This window comes from Microplitis mediator, chromosome 10 (genome assembly GCF_029852145.1).
Source record: "Microplitis mediator isolate UGA2020A chromosome 10, iyMicMedi2.1, whole genome shotgun sequence".
In the NCBI taxonomy this organism is placed as follows: domain Eukaryota; kingdom Metazoa; phylum Arthropoda; class Insecta; order Hymenoptera; family Braconidae; genus Microplitis; species Microplitis mediator.
In genome coordinates, this window is record NC_079978.1 from 2,988,970 (window position 1) to 3,013,749 (window position 24,780).

General features: G+C 31.2%; 5 protein-coding genes across 6 annotated transcripts; 1 reads left to right on the plus strand and 4 right to left on the minus strand.

Annotated features, from left to right (window-relative positions):
* Positions 1–5,340: 5,340 nt before the first annotated feature.
* LOC130675615 (uncharacterized) lies at positions 5,341–7,938 on the minus strand. Its single transcript, XM_057481400.1, has 7 exons — positions 7,323–7,938; positions 7,115–7,240; positions 6,903–7,017; positions 6,663–6,810; positions 6,070–6,271; positions 5,824–5,964; positions 5,341–5,761 (listed from the first exon to the last, which is right to left on the minus strand). Exons 1-7 carry the CDS (start codon positions 7,702–7,704, stop codon positions 5,532–5,534), a joined length of 1,344 nt encoding a protein of 447 aa, XP_057337383.1. The 5' UTR covers positions 7,705–7,938; the 3' UTR covers positions 5,341–5,531.
* A 612-nt stretch (positions 7,939–8,550) lies between these two features.
* On the minus strand, positions 8,551–11,582 carry LOC130675614 (uncharacterized). The gene is made up of 8 exons (XM_057481398.1): positions 11,072–11,582; positions 10,863–10,988; positions 10,652–10,766; positions 10,416–10,566; positions 9,273–9,465; positions 9,028–9,168; positions 8,711–8,967; positions 8,551–8,645 (listed from the first exon to the last, which is right to left on the minus strand). The coding sequence occupies exons 1-8, from the start codon at positions 11,451–11,453 to the stop codon at positions 8,592–8,594; spliced, it is 1,419 nt and encodes a 472-aa protein (XP_057337381.1). The 5' UTR covers positions 11,454–11,582; the 3' UTR covers positions 8,551–8,591.
* A 1,010-nt stretch (positions 11,583–12,592) lies between these two features.
* On the minus strand, positions 12,593–15,981 carry LOC130675616 (uncharacterized). 2 transcript variants are annotated; one of them, XM_057481402.1, is made up of 8 exons: positions 15,671–15,981; positions 15,069–15,576; positions 14,860–14,985; positions 14,647–14,761; positions 14,404–14,554; positions 13,363–13,555; positions 13,115–13,258; positions 12,593–13,035 (listed from the first exon to the last, which is right to left on the minus strand). In XM_057481402.1, exons 2-8 carry the CDS (start codon positions 15,448–15,450, stop codon positions 12,806–12,808), a joined length of 1,341 nt encoding a protein of 446 aa, XP_057337385.1. In that variant the 5' UTR covers positions 15,451–15,576; positions 15,671–15,981; the 3' UTR covers positions 12,593–12,805. The 2 variants fall into 2 exon arrangements, with proteins under 2 accessions (XP_057337385.1, XP_057337384.1); XM_057481401.1 differs by lacking the exon at positions 15,671–15,981 and having other exon boundaries at positions 15,069–15,641.
* A 632-nt stretch (positions 15,982–16,613) lies between these two features.
* Positions 16,614–20,442, plus strand: LOC130675443 (replication factor C subunit 1). Its single transcript, XM_057481137.1, has 6 exons — positions 16,614–16,921; positions 17,013–17,162; positions 17,238–19,396; positions 19,468–19,860; positions 19,946–20,207; positions 20,304–20,442. The coding sequence occupies exons 1-6, from the start codon at positions 16,913–16,915 to the stop codon at positions 20,415–20,417; spliced, it is 3,087 nt and encodes a 1,028-aa protein (XP_057337120.1). The 5' UTR covers positions 16,614–16,912; the 3' UTR covers positions 20,418–20,442.
* Positions 20,216–23,839, minus strand: LOC130675444 (angiotensin-converting enzyme-like). The gene is made up of 7 exons (XM_057481138.1): positions 23,684–23,839; positions 22,961–23,321; positions 22,580–22,898; positions 22,106–22,330; positions 21,261–22,041; positions 20,832–21,007; positions 20,216–20,762 (listed from the first exon to the last, which is right to left on the minus strand). The coding sequence occupies exons 1-7, from the start codon at positions 23,692–23,694 to the stop codon at positions 20,737–20,739; spliced, it is 1,899 nt and encodes a 632-aa protein (XP_057337121.1). The 5' UTR covers positions 23,695–23,839; the 3' UTR covers positions 20,216–20,736.
* Positions 23,840–24,780: the final 941 nt, after the last annotated feature.

Genomic DNA, 24,780 nt, shown 5'->3' on the forward strand with positions numbered 1-24,780 from the left:
TCGGGTTCCAATCTTTCCGTGTAGTTTTTTATTTTATTATCAAACTGTAAGTATGTCTCCAAATATTCTAAGGTATAAATAGAAGACAAAAATTTTCTCGGGACTAGAAAAAAAGTTCTTGCGGCAAGAATTTTTTTTTTCGCTTTAAGAAAATATTTGTTTTCCACTAATAATGCAAAAAATTTTTTGTGCCAAGGAATCCTTTTTTTTTTTGTTTTTTTTAATCCGATCTTTTCCACATAAAAAATCTAATTATTATTTCTTAAAAATTTATATTTATTTATTAAACTTACTTTGTTGTTTTCTGAGAATAAATTAATGAAAATAAAATCTCCTTCTAATCTATTCATAATACAATACGCTGTAATACCTTTATCGGTAAAATGTTTGTATTCATATAAACCTCTGATTTTGTTCATAATAACTAGTCTATTTATTGTACCGGAGCTGAGAAATAAAGTTATAAAAAGAAAAATCATTAAATAAAAGTTGCGGCATATTATCATACTTATTTAATTTTAAATTTCAAATTTTTTTACCATATACTTGCCCCTATGGCATTACCGTTACACGGAACTTCAACCTTGGCCAAAAAATTCCAAAATCTAATGTAATGAGGTGAAATGAGTGCGACTAAAAATAAGGCACCGGTATCTAAAATAAGAACGAATTTCCATACAAATGAAATTAGCTTTTGTATTTGATTATAGATTATTAATCAATATTATTGGTAATTACTAATTAGGATTAAAAAATTACCGGGAAACCAAAATTTGATGTCTTTTATCTCTCCTCCTATTCTTTGCGTAAACACAGGTTCATTCAATTGATCAATATCAAGAACATAAATTGTTCCGTAACTAGTTCCAAAAGCAAAAAATTTATCTAGAGGATAAAAAAAATAATTTTTATTTTGTCAATCTATTGAAGTGACAAAAGAGTTTTTATTAAGATGATTGATACTCTACCGCAACTAGCGAACGAGTAAATGTAGTCAGATGCACGTAAAAGTTTAGAAAAATCATAATTTACTTTGATTACAGGTTGAAGTTTCGAGAGTATCATCGACTTTCTATAGGAAATGTAAAGAGAACGCCAGAGTATTGGGTCTTCAAGTTGATGATAATTTTCGAAATGAACCGTCGGAAATAATCTTGTAATCATACTGGTCATTGGTTCCGATGGGATTTCATTCAAACATGCGCTTTTCCATATATCCGTTGTTTCAAAAATTTTATCGATGGATTTTTTCCAATTAATATTGACTCGTTTTAGGTTTTCTAGTATTATCGGATCATGTATTCTTTTAAAAATTAATTCAAATATATGTTGATACACAATTTCTTCCATTTTAATTTCAAACTTCCTGTTTAGGTATTAACTAATAAATTATTATTTATACAGTTTAAGTCAAGACTTGCAGATTGCAAAAACGAACTGACAATAAGCAAAAAATGTTGTGACTAATGACATTTACTGAAAGTTTAATCATTATATATCAACGCTGGTGTAAGTCATATTTTTTCTCGATTGTTATTTTATCGATTATATTAGACAAAATTTATTTTGTAGCTTACATCCAAACATGCACTCAAAAAGTCTAGAAAGAATCGTAGACGTCTGGATATTTTTTTTATTGTTGGTGATTTTTAGAGTTGAAATAAACAAAGTACGCAACGTACATTGTATTAACAATGCATAAATTTGCCCCTTTTGGTAATAACCACACACAATATTACCATTTTTTGTTAGTTTCTACGTATTCTAGCAGGAAAAAGTCATAAATCTCGGAGAGAAATTTTTTTTCTGGACAAACAACTTGGAGTTTCGTCTAGAGTTGTCCTCTTGACCTGTGTGGCCATTTTCATTCACATAAACAGTAGCCCATGACAGTGAGCTACTACTTCAGAATATATTTGCCTATACCCAAGTAGCACAGAATAAAAATAAAAAAACTTGGCTTTGAGACAAAAAAACTTTGTCTTGTTCTTTTAAAAAACATCTTTATAATATTTCAAAATTGTCTCTGTGCTACTTGGGAGTTTTTGGGAAAAATCTTCATGTCTTCGAAATTGTAAATAAATGCGCATCAATCCAAGACGATTCCGTATTACGAAAATTGCTGACAGAAAATTTGAAAATTCGTTTTGTCAAAAATGTGTATCGAGATTTTATATTGAGGATTCAGGAAGTTATGAGAATTTACTGTAGTTTTCTGATAATTTTAAAATTACGCTAAGGGATGATATTGACAAAAAAAAAATAGATGTTCCTGTTTATTTAAATTGATTGTTTTAATTTTTTAAAAAATTCCAGTACATGTCATGGTTAATTTATTCGAAATAATGACGATTTAATAAATCGGCGCATTATGAGTGCGGTTATTGCAATGACATACACAGTAAACTTTAATGATCATTTATTGAGTGCTGTTCCTAGGAAAAAAATTAATAGAATAGACTTCGTAAATTGTTATTGCAATAATAATTAATTTTTCTCGAGTCTCAACAAGTTCCAACCATTCAATCGGTTCGTCGCTTAGAAGATACTCAATTCCTGAATCAAGATTCAAATCAGATCTTTTAAGCAGTTCAATATTTTCTACAGTAAAAATCCGTACGTGACCTGTAAATAAAGGACTGTAACATCCTCGTTGAAAAAAAAAATTTTAATTGATCGTTGCATACCTGATTTGAATCCCAAAATTAAAACTTTTCCGTGTAATATGCCGGAAGTTACGACATTTTCGCCACCAAATTTTTCAAATGGATAATGCACACTCCAGTTGGATCGCGGGTCGTAAAATATGAGAGAACTTGTGATCTTACCTGCAACGGAAAAATTTTTTTCTTACTTTTTTTATTCATAACCATACACATGATTACAAAATTTAATATTTTGTCTTTTAAAATTTTTTAATAAAATAAAAACTAACGTCTGATCCGCAAAATAACATTGGAAGTAAGAAACGAATATACGGAATGAATATGGTAAAATCCAGTGTATGGTGTCAAGTCATGATGTGACATACTGTTCTCTTCAATCAAATTATTGCCTTCATCAGGTGTTGGCAATCGATAATTTAACAAAGTTACGATCCTTGGACTTTCTGCTACAATAATTATCTGCAATTGAAGATAAGAATTTCCTTAAGACTAAAAAAAAATTTTTGGCACGGGAATTCGCTTTAAAAAATTTTTTCTTGCTCCACGAAAATTATTTCTCGTCTCGAAATAAATTTTTTTTTAAATTTATATTGCAAAAATTTTCTTGGAGTGAATAAAAATTCTTTGTGACAAGAAATCCTTTTTTTTATGTCCCTGGTGAAAATTTTTCGGACTTCTGTCCGAAAAAGTCTTTAGAACTCTAGACCTGAGTTTTTCAGACAGAAGTCCGAAAAATTTTCTCCAGGGGTGTCTTCTACTCTGACCTTCTCTACATGACAAATCTAATTATTGTTTTTTCAAAATTCATTTTGATTTATTAAACTTACTTTGTTGTTTTCTGAGAATAATTTAATGGTGTTCAAACCTTCTTCTAATCGATCCATTATAGGATATGCTACAATACCATCATCAGTGTGTTTGTATTCATATAAACGTCCGTAATTCATAATAAATAATCTATTTATTGTACCGGAGCTAATAAATGTAGTTATAGAAAAAAAATTCATTAAATAAAAGTTGCACCAAATCACCATAATTATTTAATTTTATAATAAAAATTTTTTTACCATATATGTGACCCGAAATCATTACCGATACACGGAACTTCAATCATGTGAACAAGGTTCAAAAATTTAATCTCAAACGGTGAAATAATTGCAACTAAAAATAAGTCGCCGATATCTAAAAAAAAGTACAAATTTTTATATAAACAAAATTAGCTTTTTTCAGTGATTATTGATTATAAATCAATATTATTGATAATTAGCATCAAAATGTACCAGAAAACCAAAATTTGATGTCTTTTACCGGTTCTTTAAAATCTACTGTACACTCAGGTTCACTTAATCGATTAATATTAAATATACAAATTATTCCTCTGATACTTCCAACAGCAACGTATTTATCTAGTGAAAAAAAAAATGATTTTTATTTTGTCAATCTATTAAAGTGACAAAAGAGTTTTTATTAAGATGATTAATACTTTACCGCAACTTGTAAACGAGACGATGTATTCAGATGAAATTATAAATTTAGGAAGATCATAATTAACTTGAATTACAGGTTGAAGTTTCGAGAGTATCATCGACTTTCTATACGAAATGTAAAGAGAACGCCAGAGTATTGAGTCGTTAAGTTGATGATAATTTTCGAAATGAACCATCGGAAATAATCTAGTAATCATACTGGTCATTGGTTCCGATGGGATTTCATTCAAACATGCGCTTTTCCATACATCCGTTGTTTCAAGAATTTTGTCGATAGGTTTTTTCCAATTAATATTAACTCGTTTTAGTTTTTCTAGTACTATCGGATCATTTGTTTTTTCAAAAATTGATTCAAATAAATGTTGAAACAGATCACCGTCCATTTTAATTTTAAAATTCCTGTTTAGATATTTATGAATAAATTATAAACTTCACGGTTTAAATTACTACTTGCAGAAATGAACTGACTAAGCCAAAAATATGACAAATGACATTTACTGAAAGCTTAGTCATTATATATTAACGTTAGTGTGAGTCATATTTTTTCTCGACTGCTATTTTATCGATTATATTAGACAAAATTTATTTTATAGTTTACATCCAAACATGCTCTCCAAAAGTCTCGAAATAATCATACATGTCTGGACATTTCTATTGTTGTTAAATTTCAGAGTTTAACGAAACAAAGTACGCATGATCGTACATTGTACGAACAATGACAGTAGGCTACAACTTCAGAATATATTTGCCCATACCCAAGTAGCACAGTGACAACTTTAAGATGTCTTTTAAAACACAAGACAAATTTTATTTTGTCTAGAAGCCAAATTTTCATACATAAATAAGAGGTACAGTTGTTGGTTCTAAGAGTCATAGATAGTTTATGTTTTTTTTCGTCTTACAAAAGTAATTTCGATTGAAAAAACGTATAGATCTTTTCAACATCTTAAAGTTGTCTCCGTACTACTTGGGATTTTTGGGAAAAACATTTGATGACTGATAAATTTTATATAAATGTCATCAAGCCAAGATAATTTCGCATTCCTGACAGAAAAAGTAAAAATTCATTTTGTCAAAAATCTGTATAACGAGATTTTCCACTGAGAATTCAGAAGATTATAAAATATTTTGATACTTTTATGATTATACTAAGGGATGTCATTGACCAAAAAACATAAATGTTCCTGTGTATTTAAATTGGTTGTTTTATTTTCTTAAAAAATTTCAATACATGTTATAATTTATTTATTTAAAATCATGATGATTTAATAATTACATTGGACCATTTTCTACATATAATTTTATGTTATTACATATTATATCTTATTGTATATGGATTACATATAATTAAATATGAATTGTATATAATTAGATATAATTATAGTACATCACATGTAACTTTTTTTATCCGGGTACTGCTGGGAAAAAAATTAATAGAATAGACTTTATGGTTTGTAATTGCAATGATAACTAATTTTTCTTGAGTCTCTAAAAGTTCCAACCATTGAATCGATTTGTCGGCTACATGATACTCAATCCCTGAATGAAGATTTAAATTAGATTCTTTAAGCAGCTCAATATTTTCTACAGTAAAAATCCGTACATGACCTGTAAATAAAAGACAGTAACATCCGCGTAAGAACAAATAATTTTAATTTAACATTGCATACCTGATTCAAATCCCAAAATAAAAACTTTTCCGTGTAATATGCCAGAAGTTACGAAATTTTCGCTACCGAAATTTTCGAATGGATAAAACTTTTTCCAGCCGGCTTGCGGATCATTATATATGAGAGATGTTTTTCTCTCCTCTGCAGCAAAAATAAGATTTTTTTATTTTTTATTTATAACCATACACATGATCACAAAATTCAATATTTCATCTATTAAAATTTTATAATAAAATAAAAACTAACTCATTATCCGCAAAATAACATTAGAAGTAAGAAAAAAAAATACGGGCCAGGAATAATAAAAGCCAGTGTATGGTTTATCATTACTATATGATATCCACATATTTTCAACCGAATAATTCCTTTGATTATCAGATGTTGAAAATCGATAGTTTAATGAATATAACGTTACGGCATATTGCTGATCATCTGCTGCAATGATTATCTGTAATAAATTTCGTTAATAACAAAGTATTCAAGACGAGAGACCCGGGGCAAAGTAAAGTTTCGGATCATTTTCAGGTTTATGTGATTAGAACAGATGATATATACAAAACGTCTAATTTTATTATCTAACTGTAAGTATGTCTCCTGATCCTAAAACTTTTTGCTTTGCTCTGAGTCGTACACAGAAAAAAACATTTCCTGGTGCAAGAAATATTTTGCATATGAATTGTTTTCTTTTTTAATTTATAATGCAAAAATTTTCTTGGGGCGAATAAAAATTTTTTTGTGCCAAGAAATCGGTTTTTTTTTGTGTCTTCTACCCCGATCTTCTCTACATGATAAATCTAATTATTATTTTTTGAAAATTCGTATATATTTATTAAATTTACTTTGTTGTTTTCTGAGAATAAATAAATGGTGCTTGCAGGATCGAGAGATATACACTTTGTTAAATATGATGTGATACCATTGTCAGTATGTTTGTATTCATATAAACGTCCGTAGTTCATAATAAATAATCTATTTATTGTACCGGAGCTAAGAAATATAGTTATAAAAAGAAAATTCATTAAATAAAAGTTGCACCATATCACCATAATTATTTAATTTTAAAATTAAAATTTTTTTACCATATATGTGACCCGAATCCATTACCGATACACGGAACTTCAACCATGCGAACAAGATTCCAAAATTTAATGTGATGAGGTGAAATAATTGCAACTAAAAATAAGTCACCGGTATCTAAAATAATACAAATTTTCATATATATGAAATTGGCTTTTGTAACCGATTATAGATTATAAATCAAAATTATTAATGATTAAGATTAAAAATGTACCAGAATACCAAAATTTGATGTCTTGTATCAAGTGATTGAAATTTACCGTAAACACAATTTCGTTAAGTTGATTTATATCAAAAACATAAATTGTTCCGTTATTACTTCCAACAGCAGAATATTTATCTAGAAGATAAAAAAATAATTTTCATTTTGTCAATCTATTCAAGTGACACAATAATTTTTATTAAGATGATTAATACTTTACCGCAACTTGCAAACGAGAGAATGTAGTCATGTGGACTCAACAATTCAGAAAAATCATAATTAACTTGGATTAAAGGTTGAAGTTCCGAGAGTATCATCGACTTTCTATACGAAATGTAAAGAGAACGCCAGAGTATTAGGTCATTAAGTTGATGATAATTTTCGAAATGAACCATCGGAAATAATCTTGTAATCATACTGGTCATTGGTTCCGATGGGATTTCATTCAAACATGCGCTTTTCCATACATCCGTTGTTTCAAGAATTTCATCTATAGGTTTTTTCCAATTAATATTGACTCGTTTTAGTTTTTCTAGTACTATCGGATCATTTGTTTTTTTAAAAATTGATTCAAATAAATGTTGAAACAAATCACTGTCCATTTTAATTTTAAAATTCCTGTTTAGATATTTATGAATAAATTATTAATTTCACGGTTTAAATTACGACTTGCAGAAATGAACTGACTAAGCAAAAAATGTTGTGACAAATGACATTTACTGAAAGTTTAGTCATTATATGTTTAAGTTGGTGTGAGTCATATTTTTTTCTCGGCTGCTATTTTATCGATTATTAGACAAAATTTATTTTATAGTTTACATCCAAACATGCTCTCCAAAAGTCTCGAAATAATCATACATGTCTGGATATTTCTATTGTTGGTAACTTTAGAGTTGAAACAAACAAAGTACGCATGATCGTACATTGTACGAACAATGACAGTAGGCTACAACTTCAGAATATATTTACCCATACCCAAGTAGCACAGTGACAACTTTAAGATGTCTTTCAAAACACAAGACAAATTTTATTTTGTCTAGAAGCCAAATTTTCATACATAAATAAGAGGTACAGTTGTTGGTTCTAGGAGTCATAGATAGTTTATGTTCTTTTTCGTCTCACAAAAGTAATTTTGATTAAAAAAACGTATAGATCTTTTCAACATCTTGAAGTTGTCTCCGTACTACTTGAGATTTTTTGGGAAAAACATTTGATGACTGATAAATTCTATATAAATGTCATCAAGCCAAGATAATTTCGCATTCCTTACAGAAAAAGTAAAATTCATTTTGTCAAAAATCTGTACAACGAGATTTTCCACTGAGGATTCAGAAGATTATAAAATATTTTGATACGTTTATAATTATGCTAAGGGATGTCATTGACAAAAAAATATAAATGTTCCTGTGTATTTAAATTGGTTGTTTTATTTTCTTAAAAAATTTCAATACATGCCATAATTTATTTATTTAAAATCATGATTTAATAATTACATCGGGCCATTATTCTCAACATATAATAATATGTAATCACATATTATTATATCTAATTATATTGATTGTACATAGTTAGATATGCATTGCATATAATTAGACATAATTACATTACATTACATGAACTTTCTGTTACCCAGGTACTGCTCGGAGTAGTGTTTGAGGTACTGATCCGGGGGTGGTCGGGAAAAAAATTAATAGAATAGACTTTACGGTCTGCCATTGCAATGATAACTATTTTTTTTCGAGTCTCAAAAAGTTCCAACCATTGAATCGATTTGTCGGCTACATGATACTCAATTCCTGAACGAAGACTTAAATTAGATCTTTTAAGCAACTCAATATTTTCTACAGTAAAAATCCGTACGTGACCTGTAAATAAAAGACAGTAATATCTGCTTAAAAAAAAATTTGTAATTTAACATTGCATACCTGATTCGAATCCTAAAATCAAAAGTTTTCCGTGTAGTATGCCGGAAGTTATGTAATTGTCTTCACCGTATCCTCTAAATGGATAATGCATACTCCAGTTGGACTGTGGATCATAAAATATGAGATATCTTCTTTCCCTGACTGAAACGAAAAAATATTTTTTAATTTTTTATTTATAACCATACATCTGATCACAAAATTTTATATTTTGTCCATTAAAATTTTATAATAAAATAAAAACTTACATATCATCCGCAATATAACATTAGAAGTGAGGAACAAATATGCGGGTGTACGATAACGAATTTGATCAGTTAAATCTCCCTCGTCATAATATGATATCCTGTTTACTTCAATCAATTCATTTCTTTCATTAGATGTTGGAAATCGATAATTTAATAACTCTAGAGTATTTGGATGATCGGCTACAATTGTTATCTGTAATAAATACAGTTAATGAGAATGTATCCTAGTAACACATGTTCGAGCAAGATTCTGGAGTAAGTATCTTGCGCAAGACTACTAGCTGCTAGTGTCTTTTCTACGTATGTGTCTTTCGCAAGATCGTGTATCAAGAAACCTATGGTAAGATTTGTGAATGTCTTGTTCATGGCATCGTACGCAAGAATATTAAAGATATCTTGAACACAGTGCAATGAAAAAGTGTCCGACGCATTTCTTGCACCAGTATAACTTACAGTAGGTATACTTACGCATGGCTTGCTCAAGATTTGCTCAAAGCTCAAGGTAAATTTCGAGAATTGAGGAGATCTTGAGCAAGCCATGCGCAACTATTTTCAAGTATAACCTTCCTCCAGAATTGAATTATAATCTGGCACGAATTTCTTGTGAAGGCTTGCAATTTAAATCTGGTCTCAAGTATCTGCAGCAAGACACATAACGTAGAAAAAGACACTAGCACCTATCGATCTTGAGAGCAGACTTGCTCAAGAATTTTAAAAAATTATTGTATGAGTATTCATTGTTAAAAGAGCCGGGGCACAGTAAATTATCGGATAATTTTCAGGTTTATGTGAATAGAATAGATGATATATATAACAAATTTTTTTATTTTGGATCAAATCTAGCTTCTAGTTTTATTATCTAATAACTGTAAGTATGTCTCCAGATAATAAAAATTTTTGCTTTGCTCTGAGTCGTACACAGAAAAAAAGAATTTCATGGCGTAAGAAATATCATGCAGTATGAATTAAAAAGAAAAATTTTCTGGGGACTAGAAAAAAATTTCTTGGCGCAAGAATTTTTTTTCGCTTCAAGAAAATATTTTTTTTTAACTTTCCTTTTTTCTGTATATTCTAATCCGATATTTCCACATAACAAATCTACTTATAATTTCTTTAAAATTAATATTCATTTATTAAACTTACTTTGTTGCCTTCTGAGTGTAATTGCATACTGAGCGTACGTTCTTCTAAGCGATCCATTACACGATAGGCTGTAATACCTTCATCAGTATGTTTGTATTCAAATAAACCTCGGTTGGTGGTCATAATTAATAGTCTATTTATTGTACCGGAGCTAAGAAATATAGTTATAAAAAAAATTTCATTAAATAAAAGTTGTACCATATCACCAGAATTATTTAAAATTGAAATTTTTTTACCATATATATGACCCTATAGCATTACCGATACACGGAACTTCAACCATGCGATCAAGATTCCAAAACTTAACGTAATCAGGTAAAACAATTGCAACTAAAAATAGCTCACCGGTATCTAAAATAACACAAATTTTCATACATATGAGATTGGCTTTGTTAACTGATATAGATTATAAATTAATACTATTGATGATTAAGATTAAAAATATACCAGAAAACCAAAATTTGATGTCTTTTATCGGGCTTTTAAGGTCTACCGTATACAGAGGTTCATTTAATTGATTAATATCAAAAACATAAATTTTTCCGTGATTTTCTCCAACAGCAAAAAATTGATCTAGAAGATAAAGAAAACAATTTTTATTTTGTCAATCTATTGAAGTGACAAAAGAGTTTTTATTAAGATGATTAATACTCTACCGCAACTTGCTAACGAGTAATAGTAGTCATATGGACGTAAAAGTTCAGAAAAATCATAATTAACTTGGATTACAGGTTGAAGTTTCGAGAGTATCATCGACTTTCTATACGAAATGTAAAGAGAACGCCAGAGTATTGGGTCTTCAAGTTGATGATAATTTTCGAAATGAACCATCGGAAATAATCTTGTAATCATACTGGTCATTGGTTCCGATGGGATTTCATTCAAACATGCGCTTTTCCACATATCCGTTGTTTTAAAAATTTTATCGATAGATTTTTTCCAATTAATATTGACTCGTTTTAGTTTTTCTAGTACCATCGGATCATGTATTTTTTTAAAAATTAATTCAAATATATGTTGATACAGAACACCTTCCATTTTAATTTCAAATTTCCTGTTTCGGTATTAACTAATAAATTATTACTTATACAGTTTTAAGTCAAGACTTGCAGATTGCAAAAACGAACTGACAATAAGCAAAAAATGTTGTGACTAATGACATTTACTGAAAGTTTAATCATTATATATCAACGCTGGTGTAAGTCATATTTTTTCTCGATTGTTATTTTATCGATTATATTAGACAAAATTCATTTTGTAGCTTACATCCAAACATGCTCTCGAAAAGTCTAGAAATAATCATACAAGTCTGGATATTTCTATTGTTGGTAAGTTTTAGAGTTGAAACAAACAAAGTACGCATGATCGTACATTGTACGAACAATGACAGTAGGCTACAACTTCAAAATATATTTTCCCGTACCCAAATAGCACAGTGACAACTTTAAGATGTCTTTCAAAACACAAGACAAAATTTATTTTGTCTAGAAGCCAAATTTTCATACATAAATAAGAGGTACAGTTGTTGGTTTTAGGAGTCATAGATAGTTTATGATCTTTTTCGTCTTACAAAAGTAATTTCGATTGAAAAAACGTATAGATCTTTTCAACATCTTAAAGTTGTCTCCGTACTACTTGGGATTTTTTGGGAAAAACATTTGATGACTGATAAATTCTATATAAATGTCATCAAGCTAATAAGATAATTTCGCATTCCTGACAGAAAAAGTAAAATTCATTTTGTCAAAAATCTGTACACGGAAAAAAATTAACTACGTAAATTGAGAACGACAAGTAATATAATGATAAAGTGATCAGTTAACACTATCATTCTAAATAGTATTTTTTTTTCATTTATGATTCACACGTTAATGATTACAGAATAAGTATGAAAATTTATTGTCTATGCAACAAAAATTTCTATTTGAACGTTAAAAATCGTATCTGATACTTGGAAAATAGACGACACGTATTATAAAATTTACTATTTGAATGTTAAAATTCCCCATATTGACACCCGGGTTTCGGGTTATAATTTCAAACACTAATTTTTAAAGTTTATTTTTTTCCGTGTAACGAGATTTTCCACTGAGGATTCAGAAGGTTATAGAATATTTTGATACTTTTATAATTATGCTACGGGATGTTATTAACAAAAAAATATATATGTTCCTGAATATTTAAATTGATTGTTTTATTTTCTCGAAAAATTTCAATACATGTTATAATTTATTTATTTGAAATAATGATGATTTAATAATTACATTAGATCTTCTTCTATACATATAATTCTTCTAGATATAATATGTAATTACATATAATTACATATTATATCTCATTATATATAGATTATATATTATTAGATATGATTTGTATATATCTAGATATAATTATAGTATAGTACATTTATCGTTTTTTATCCGAGTGCGGTTGGGATAAAAATTAATAGAATAGACTTTAAGGTCTGCCATTGCAATGATAACTAATTTTTTTCGAGTCTCAAAAAGTTCCAACCATTTAATCGATTTGTCGGCTACATGATACTCAATTCCTGAACGAAGACTTAAATTAGATCTTCTAAGCAACTCAATATTTTCAACAGTAAAAATTCGTACGTGACCTGTAAATAAAGGACATCAGCATCAAAATAAGTAACATCAGCATTAAAAAAAAAAGAATTTTAATTGAACATTGCATACCTGATTTGAATCCTAAAATCAAAAGTTTTCCGTGTAATATGCCAGAAGTTACGACATTTTTTTTACCGAATTTTTCAAATGGATAATGAATACGCCAATTAAACCGCGGATCGTAAAATATGAGAGAACTTATTTCAGCGATGTCTGCAACGGAAAAAGATTTGTTTATTTGTTATTTATAATCATACCTATGATCACAAAATTTACCATTTCATCTATTAAAATTTTATAACGAAATAAAAACTAACTTTTTATCCGCAATATAACATTAGAAGTGAGGAACAAATATGCGGGTGGACGATAATGAATTGAATCAGTGAATTCTCTCTCGTCATAATGTGATCTCCTGTTTACTTCAATCAAATCATTTCCTTCATCAGATGTTGGTAATCGATAATTGAATAACCGTAGAAAATTTGGATAATCTGCTACAATTGTTATCTGTAATAAATACAGTTAATGAGAATGTATCCTAGTAACACATGTTCGAGCAAGATTCTGGAGTAAGTATCTTGCGCAAGACTACTAGCTGCTAGTGTCTTTTCTACGTATGTGTCTTTCGCAAGATCGTGTATCAAGAAACCTATGGTAAGATTTGTGAATGTTTTGCTCATGGTATCGTACGCAAGAATATTAAAGATATCTTGAACACAGTGCAATAAAAAAGTGTCCGACGCATTTCTTGCACCAGTATAACTTACAGTAGTATACTTACGCATGGCTTGCTCAAGATTTGCTCAAAGCTCAAGGTAAATTTCGAGAATTGAGCAGATCTTGAGCAAGTCATGCGCAGCTATTTTCAAGTATAATCTTCCTCCAGAATTGAATTATAATCTGGCACGAATTTTTTGTGTAAGTCTTACAATTTAAATTTGGTCTCAAGTATCTGCAGCAAGACACATAACGTAGAACAAGACACTAGCACCTATCGATCTTGAGAGCAGACTTGCTCAAGAATTAAAAAAAATTATTATATGGGTATTCAAGTTAAGAGAGCCGGGGCACAGTAAACTATCGGATAATTTTCAGGTTTGTGTGAATAGAATAGATGATATATATAACAACTTTTTTTATTTTGGATCAAATCTAGCTTCTAGTTTTATTATCTAATAACTGTAAGTATGTCTCCTGATAATAAAAATTTTTGCTTTGCTCTGAGTCGTACACAGAAAAAAAGAATTTCATGGCGGAAGAAATATCTTGCGGTTTGAATATTCTAATCCGATCTTCTCTACATAACAAATCTACTTATAATTTCTTTAAAATTAATATTCATTTATTATACTTACTTTGTTATTTTCTGAGTGTAATTGCATACTGAGCGCACGTGGTTCTAAGCGATCCATTATACGATATGCTGTAATACCGTCATCAGTATGTTTGTATTCAAATAAACCTCTCTTGATGTGCATAATGAGTAATCTATCTATTGTACCGGAGCTAAAAAATATTTTTATAAAAAGATAAAAAAATTCATTAAATAAAAGTTGTACCATATCACCAGAATTATTTAAAATTGAAATTTTTTTTACCATATATATGACCCTTTAGCATTACCGATACACGGAACTTCAACCATGCGTCCAAGATTCCAAAATTTAATGTGATGAGGTAAAATAATTGCAACTAAAAATAGCTCACCGGTATCTAAAATAATAAAATTTTTCATGCATATGAAATTGGCTTTGTTAACTGATATAGATTATAAATTAATACTATTGATGATTAAGATTAAAAATATATACCAGGAAACCAAAATTTGATGGCACTTATCGGGTTTTGAAAGTCTACCGTGTACAGAGGTTCATTTAATTGATTAATATCAAAAACATAAATTTTTCCATTATATTCTCGAACAGCCAAAAATTTATCTAGAGGATAAAAAAAATAATTTTTATTTTGTCAATCTATTGAAGTCACAAAAGAGTTTTTATAAAGATGACCAATACTCTACCGCAACTTGCTAACGAGTAAAAGTAGTCATATGGACGCAAAAGTTCAGAAAAATCATAATTAACTTGGATTACAGGTTGAAGTTTCGAGAGTATCATCGACTTTCTATAGGAAATGTAAAGAGAACGCCAGAGTATTGAGTCGTTAAGTTGATGATAATTTTCGAAATGAACCGTCGGAAATAATCTAGTAATCATACTGGTCATTGATTCCGATGGGATTTCATTCAAACACGCGTTTTTCCATAAATCTGTTGTTTCTAAAATTTTATCGATAGATTGATTCCAATTAATATTGACTCGTTTAAATTTTTCTAGTACTATCGGATCATGTATTCTTTTAAAAATTAATTCAAATACATGTTGATACACAATTTCTTCCATTTTAATTTCAAACTTCCTGTTTAGGTATTAACTAATAAATTATTATTTATACAGTTTAAGTCACGACTTGCAGATTGCAAAAACGAACTGACAATACGCAAAAAATGTTGTGACTAATGACATTTACTGAAAGTTTAATCATTATATATCAACGCTGATGTAAGTGATATTTGTTCTAAATTGTAATTATATCGATTATTAGACAAAATTGATTCTGTACCTTAGATTCCCTCGAAAAGTCTAGAAATAATCATCGATTTCTAGATATTTTTTCATTGTTGATGAGTTTTGGAGCTGAATCAGAGTACGTATGAGCGTACATTTATAAACAATGCATAACTTTGTCCCTTTTCGTAATAACTACACACAATATCACCATTTTTTGATAGTGTCTACGTATTCTAGCAGGAAAAAGTCATAAATTTCGGAGAGAAATTTTTTATTTTGGACAGATGATTTGAAGTTTCGTCCAGTTTCGTCTTCTTGACCTGTATGACCATTTTCATTCGCATACACAGTAGCTTATGATAGTGAGCTACAACTTAAAAATATATTTGCCTATACCCAAGTAGCAAAGAATAACTATAACTGTAAGATGTCACAACGATGTCTTTGAAAACGACAAGACAAATTTCATTTTGTCACAAAGCCGCGTGCTACTTGTGTCTTTTATCGATTCTTTTTAAATAAAAATTTTGGAAAATCAGTTTGAAACTCGAAATTCATAGAATCTTCTCTAGATTAAAAATCTTTTTAATTTAAAAATTCAAACGGCTGGCACAATAAAATTACACCTAGAACTATGAATCCTGTTCAAAATTTTTTATTTAAAATTTTTCAAAAATTCTAAACTCACGATCGGTTTTTGAATTCAATCTTTATCACAATAAATTCAAATTTTTTGTTCTTATAAAACCGAATGAAAACCCAAATAAATTAGCAGCCAATAATCATTTTTACATACTTTTGTCATAAATAATAATCAAAATTCAAATCATATCACATCCCTGATCATAAATATATATAAATCTATATCAAAATTTTTTTTCCAACTTTAAATTTCGGGATCTTATCAGTTGTTAAAAAACAATTTCTATTTTATCGACACAAGCTAGAGATTTTTTACAGTTTCATTATTTACTTACTAACTTTATAAACAATTTTTTAAATCTATAAACAATTACGTCATACTAATTTATATTTTATTAAACTAAATCGTAGTGCGCAATAATTGTCACCTTTCTCCGCAATTATTATTTGAAATTTAAAAAAAAAAGCAATCAAATTACGCGGGAAAAAATTGATGCCGGTTATAAAATGCTTGCAAACTAATATTCAGTAATACAAATAATATCAGTGTACATAACATATTTTTAAATTTAAAAAATAATTACTCTAATTAAATTGTTGATAAAAATAATTGTGGGTTAAATCTGCGTATAATTAAACAAAATCACTGATAATGTCACGTGTAAGTACAAATAAATAATTCGTCGAATCATTTTTTAGGTTATCTAGTAAAAAATATAAAACTTTTAAATTATTTATAAAAATAATTCTAGGATATTCGGTCATACTTTTCATTTCCAAAAGGACAAAATAAAACTCCGCCAGCTGTCAAACCAACAAAAGTCAATAAAAAACCATTGGTGTCATCTGACGAGGACGAATCTCATGCTTCCAGTTCAAATAATAAAAATAAAACTAAAAAAGTATTTTTTTTTTTTTTTTAATTAATCCAATTATTAATTCTTAAATTTTTTAAACCAATGGTTAAATTTTTCTAGACTAGAAAACCGGGAAAACATATTTTGTCAGACTCCGAAGACGAAGAGACGGTAACTAAGAAGACCAGCATCTCCAGGAGTCCAGTTAAAAAGGAGAAGGTGAAGGAGAAAGAAAAAGAAAAAGAATTGAAACCTGTGACACTTGACAGTGTCTTTGGTAAGGAACCGATCAAACGTAAAAATTTGTCTGTACCAAAAAAATTACAAGAGGAGGAGGCAAGTTTTCATGATGACAAAGAGTTTGAGGCGACACTGAGTCAGTTGGACACAACGGATATTGAGTCGATGATCCTGGATGAGGATAAGAAGAAAAATGCACAGTCTAGTGTAAAACGCAAGACGAGTAATAGCGATAATGAAACTCCGCCTAAAAAATTTAAACTCAGTGAAGATGCAAAAGAAAAGGAAAAGGAAAAAGAAAAAGAAAAAGAAAAATTAAAGGACACGAATCGAGACAAAGTTAAAGTCAAAGATAAAGATAAGAAAGAAGGTAAAAAAGCAGCGCATTCAAATCTGAAGGTTGAAGTTGACAAAAAGAAAAAAGAGGACAGTGAAGATGCAGCTGATCCATATGAAGAAAATATCAATAAGAAGAAACAACATGCTGCTGCTTACCAACAGTACTTGCATAGAGGGGGAGCTAGAAATCCTGGATCTAAGGAAATTCCTAAGGGAGCTGTAAATTGTCTAGCTGGTCTGAGTTTTGTGGTAACTGGAGTTCTTGAATCTTTGGAGCGCAATGAAGTTGATGATCTGATCAAGCAGTATGGCGGTCGCGTCGTCGCGGCACTGTCTAGGAAAACAAATTATCTTGTAGTAGGAGACGCTGCTGGAGAATCAAAGCTCGCTAAGGCTGATTCTCTGCATGTTAAAAAGGTAACTGAGGACGATTTGCTGGAGATGATTCGCACAAGACCGCCGGGAAAGTCAACCGATGTGATACACAATCGCAGCAAAAAGAAAGACACTAGTCTCAATAAATCGTCTACTGACGATGACTTTAAGTCGCCGCCGAAAAAACCTTCTGTTGAAGTCAAGTCTGCAAGAGACGAAAAAAGTCCCGTTAAAACTCCAGTTAAAAAGGTGGTCAAGGATGAGGACAGTCTTTTCAAAGCCCCGGCAGCTTCCAAGGAGAATTCAACGAGTACATCAACTTCTATCGAAACAGCAAGACCTTCAACTAGCAAAGATTCAACCCCAGTTAAAGCGGAAGTCGGTGGCGATCATATTCAAGCTCTGGTAGAAAAGTACCGTCCGAAAACAATGAAACAGATAATAGGCCAGCACACAGACAAAAGTTGTGCTAAAAAACTTTATTTCTGGATAATGAACTGGCACAAAAATCAAAGTGGTAAAGTAAAGCCAACTAAACCTTCTCCGTGGGCTAAAAATGACGACGGAGGATTTTTCAAAGCCGCCTTGATGTCCGGTCCACCTGGTATTGGTAAGACGACTACTGCGCAGGTAGTCTGTAATGAACTGGGCTACGATCTAGTTGAATTCAATGCTTCGGATACCCGGAGCAAGCGTCTGCTCAAAGAAGAAGTATCAACTCTGCTATCAAACACCAGTGTCAAGGGTTACTTCTCAAATAATTCCGAAACTAAAGCGTCCAAGAAACATGTCCTGCTGATGGACGAAGTCGACGGCATGGCTGGTAATGAAGATCGCGGTGGACTCCAAGAACTCATAAGCCTGATAAAAGCATCAGATGTTCCCATTATTTGCATCTGTAATGACCGCAATCACCCCAAGATGAGGACCCTCTCAAACTATACCTTCGATTTAAGATTCCAGAAGCCCAAACTGGAGCAGATTCGCGGGGCGATGAAGTCGCTCTGCTGCAAAGAAAATATTTCCATATCTACTGAGAACCTGGACCGATTGGTACAGTCGACCAACTTTGACATCCGGCAGGTCATCAATCACCTGGCGATGCTCAAAGGTGAGCCAGCTGACAAAAAAGAGAGCAGGATATCTGGTGACATCAACAAAGATCTCAAACTCGGGCCTTGGGATGTCGTCCGCAAAGTCTTCAGCGCGGAAGAGCACAAAAATATGAGCATTCATGACAAGAGCGATTTATTCTTCCACGATTACAACATTGCTGGGCTATTCGTTCAGGAAAATTATTTATCAGTCGTACCCAAAGCTCCCAAGTAAGTTTTTGCTAATTAATTAATTACAATAAAATCAACACTAATACTAACAAATATTATTTATTCATCAGGGACCAAGTGTTGGAAAGAATTGCCAGCAGTGCTGACAGCTTGTCAATGGGCGACCTCGTAGAGCGGGCGATTCGCGAGAAAAATTCATGGGCGTTACTGCCAGTGCAAGCTTGCTACTCATCTGTAATTCCCGGAACCCTGATGTCGGGACACATCGGCGCGCAAATTAATTTTCCCTCGTGGCTTGGACGCAATTCCAAGCGCGGTAAATTTGACAGAATATTACAAGAGTTGACGGTACACACGCGGCTTGTTACTGGCGCCAGCAAGGAAGCAATTAATATTGATTATCTTAATGCGCTGAGAGATAAAATAACTCGCCCGTTGGCACTCAATGGTACTGAAGGTGTTGACACTGCTGTTGATGTCATGAATCATTACCATTTACTCAGGTAGGCTGTCGTGTCACTCGTAATCATGATTTGTCACTTTACCGAGCGATAATTAATTCAAATTAAAATTTTTCTGTGGATCTAGGGAAGATTTAGATGGACTGGTTGAAGTTTCTTTGTGGCCTGGACAGCGCGATCCTTTCCAAGTAATTGATTCAAAAGTAAGGGCAGCGTTCACGCGGTCTTATAATAAAAATTCAATTATGACACCTTTTGCTGCGCCGGCGAGCAAGAAAAAAGCCGCGGGAGATTTAACTTCTGAAGACTCTGGATACATGGATGCGGGGGAAGAAACTATTTCTGATACTGATGATGATGACAGTTTAGAAGCTGACCGCATGGTCAAGGTAAAATATTTTATGTTTCTTATTGTTGTATAAATTTATGTATTTATTTATTTATTTATAATTACAAGTCATATATATTTTATAAAAATTTTCTAGGCGAAAAAAACTACTGGGAAAAAAGAAGCAGCGAAAAGTACAACTAAAAAAACTACCTCGAAGCCTCCGGCGGATAAACCGGCGAGCAAACGCGGCCGAGGCCGTGGAAAATGAAATGATTTCTTTTTTTTTCATACTGTTGCTTAATTTTAAAAATTAAGTTGTGATCAAATACAGAGCAAAATAACGTACATTTGTCCTAGTATTATTTTTATGATGCATAACAACGTTAATTTATTTATGAATCTGATGAATTTAAAACAAATATTTTTTTTCCGAATTAAGGTGAGTCGCGAACCGATCGATCAATTGATGTGTGAATTTAAAATCAATGTACAATATAATTTATGTATTTTTCCATTTTATTGGAATGTAATCAAGTATTTGTCGGTATTTAATAATAAGCTAATTATTTTGTCTTAAAAAAACGCCTTTACACCTGTGGTTTTTTCATGCAAGCTGAAAAAAAAATAAATTCAATTAAAATATTTATTTATAAATTTATTAATAACTTTTATTGATAATTACTTTTGTCAGAATTTTGCCAGCCGATTACTTCATTATTTTTAGCGTTTGTGGTTTTGAGCCAGTCCATTAGTGGCTTGAAGTATTCAAGAAGACCACTTGCGTCCATTTTTCTTTGTCCTGTTATTTTTTCCATCGCATCTGGCCACGGTCTCGATGATCCCAACTCCAACATTGACCTAAAATCAATTAATTTAAATTTAATATCTATATTTCATTATTTCAAAACATCAAATTTTTATGATCCTGGAGCTAGAAGACAATTAGAATTTTTCAGGTTTTTTCTTCAGCAAATAAATTACAAAAAAAATGCACATGTAGGAAATTAAAAAAACTATAGGTGCAATTTTTTCTATAATTTTTTTTTAATATCCGAAAATTAATAGACGACGGCTGTCTTCAGGATCATAAATTTTTAAAAAAATTTTATACTGGAATAATTTTCCCGCTGCTTTGTTTCCATAAATATTGCACTCGCTCAGAGCTTTATTTTGTGGATTTTCTGGGTCATATTGTCCGGCTTCGATGCAAAGTGACTTGTGAAACTGGAACTGTACAACAAAACTGACAAAGTAACGGATGTATTCTACACTAGCGACGATATGATACTTGGCGCCGGGATCAAAGTCATCTTCGCTGCGTTCTACTGGAGGAACAATTCCCTGGAATTCTTCGGCGAGTGACCACCACTCGCAATTATAAGTGTCGGGTTTGATCTTTGATTGGAAGACGCCCCAGCGCCACTTGTCCATCATGTAAGCAAACGGCAGGAAGACGATTTTGTCCAGACCATTCAAGTACAGGTGATTGAGAACGGCTTCGTCGCTGGTGGAAGGATCATCAAGCAAACCGATCTCCTGGAGATGCTCTGGTGTAGAAGCGCTCAGCGCTATCGTGTCACCAACAGCTTCATGGAATCCTGGATTGGCTCCTTCTTTGTAAACAGTCGGCTGGTTCTTATACTGCAAGAAATATTGAATGTGTCCCATTTCATGGTGAGCAGTCAGCAAGTCCTCCATATTAATTCGCGTGCACTGTTTTATTCTAAAATCGTTTCCGTCGTAAAAGTCCCAGGCACTTGCGTGGCAAATCAACTCGACGCCTGGTGGTTTTTTGAGGATCGAGTTCTTCCAGAACAACTCGGGCATCGCGCTCAAGTTTAGCGAAGTGAAGAAATCTTCCGCGACGCGGAATATTGTGGTCTCGTTATAACCTGACACAAATAATTTAAAAAAGTGTTACTTCCAAGTTATTATTTGTTTTATAATTTTTCATACCTTGGGCGACCATAGCGTCAGTAACATCCGGTAATTTTTTTCCAGGATAAGGAGTCGTGAAATCCGCGATGTTGTTCCACGTCTGTGCCCACATGTTGCCGAGCAAATGAGCGGGAATCGGGCCGTCTTTTGAGACAACATCGTCTCCATACTTTTTGCGAAGTTGTCCTCGGACATAAGCGTGCAGTTCGAGGTACAGTGGCTTTATTTGCTGCCACAATGACTCTAAAATTTTTTTTAATGATTAATTATTTAAATTACACTAGAAAATTTGCGGAGAGAACGTGGATTAAATCCGGAGCGATGACTATTTATTTAATCCCCACTCCGATGAAAAACAAACTCCAATTTCCGTATGCGGAGTTTTTTTACTCCAAAACTCCAAGTAAGTCCGGAGTGAAATAAAATTCCTAATCACTCCGCATTCACTCCCGATTTTCTACAGATCAATGATAAAAATTAAAATAAATTTACCTATTTGTTGAGGAAAATCATCAGCTTCGTACTCTTTCATCCAGAAAGCAGCCATATCACTATAATTATTCAATCTCGCAATTTCGTTGCTCAACTCAACGTATTTAGTAAAATCTTCCTTGACATTTTTTCCAGAGACGTTTCTCCACGCTTGCCACACATATTTCAACTCCTCGGGATCACGACTGTGGATCATTATCTCAGTGAGCTCTGGTTCAAGTGACAAATTGCAGTTACTCGTATTTTTGTACTGACAAACTTTAGCAGTAGAGTAAGTACTTTGCATTTTGTTAATGACTTCATCATACTGCATATATTTCTGTAACAAACAAATTAAATAATCAACTACAAATTCTAATCTATAACAATTCAAATAATTACATCTTGGGACAAAGCCGCGGAACCAGGAGTTGCTAATTTTTTAAACTGCCTTCTAATATTATAATCTGTTATATTTTCCCATGGGAATTCGGTGACTTCTTTGTACACTTGGCGTACGTAATTAGCAACTTCTGCAGATACATTTAATTGGACAGATAAATTTTCATCGGTGATATTTGACGCGTAATTCCATGCCGCTATCGATACTTTGTAATTCCACTCCCCGTATTCTCTGTTTATTTTGTCCAGTAATTCTTGGGCACGTGCTACAAGTGAGGGATCATCGTCATCATCTGCTGCGGTTACTGAAGTGTCGCAGTAACAAATTGATGTTACTGCCAAGGCTGCTATCAATCGGTACCTTAAATTAAAAAATAAAATAAAAATTATTTATAATTACAGACTAGATTTCATCGACTGGTGAATGGAAGGCAACGGCAATAGATAAATAAAAAAGTACGAAGCGTAAAAAATAATTAATGCAGAGCGAGTACTCTAATGACCTTTGAAGTTCCGGGGACAGTCGTGTCGCGAATTAAAACTTGGTAACTAAAATTGAATTATTTATTTAATGGTTTATTTAATTGATTTATTGCGAATTGACGGCAGGACAAAGTATGGGATTCTTTTTTATTGCGGAAGATTAATTTACTTGGTATATAAACTGTAATTAATTGGTGATTATCATGATTAAGGTGTAATGAGTACGTAATGTGTACTTACGTGAGCAACATTGTGCGAGTGATGTACTGAGGCTGAAACTGACCAACTGGACGGAGTTTCCTCTTGTTAATCCGGTCTTATAACTTCATCAGGACGGTGTTCGATCCCCCACTCAATCCCACCAGGTAGCCTTCATAATTATTGTCAGCTTCGTTGAACCATGCAATGGAGACAAACTAGAAAATTGTTACCTTATTTTTTTACTCATTTATTTTTATGTCAATAACTTTACTCTTTTTTTTTTTTATGTCATTTAATATTTTTATTTTTAAATATTTAATTATTTACCTGCTGAATAATTAAAATTTGTGTTTTTAAATTATTTATTACTTGTATCGGTTTATTTGCAATTTTTAAAGATTATTTCCTATTTTAATGTCATATATTTTAACCTTGACTATTAAAAAGTCATATATTTATTTTTAAAAATATAAAACAATTAAATTTTTTATTTTGATGTTTTTTTTTTTTTAATAAAAAAAGAAAACAAAAATTTTTAAAATAAAAAGACGATAATTTTTATAATCGATTAATTAACTTTTAGTAATTACGTTATATATATTTATATTTATATAAATATGAGAACATTGAACTATAGGATTTTAAACCGGTTGCAGTTCAAAATATTTTTTAAATGTTAAAAAAAATGAAAAAAGTAAACCGGTTATTTTTTAGAGCATATATATACATATATTTATATATACATAATTATGACATTTTATTTTAGTACTCGACTCGGCTAATAATACAAAGATTACATTGATTTCATATCGAGAACAAAGTCTTTATTTATCTAAGTAAATTCTTAGATTCAAAAAAATATGAGATATATTGTGATTACAATAGTGATATTGATATTTTTTATAGATTAGATGATTGATGTTCGATATGAAGATCTATTACGACCTACAGTAGTTAATTTATTCTTTTAACACGTGGAAGATATCATGAGTTGGAAGCAGGCAGATGTTTAATCTTCGGAGGCGGCATAAATATCTCGTTCAAGACAAAATTAATCCAAGCCCTCGACTTATTTAGTCATGAATATGTTTGCTTAAATATAAGTCTGATAAATAAATAAATACCAAGGGAATTTA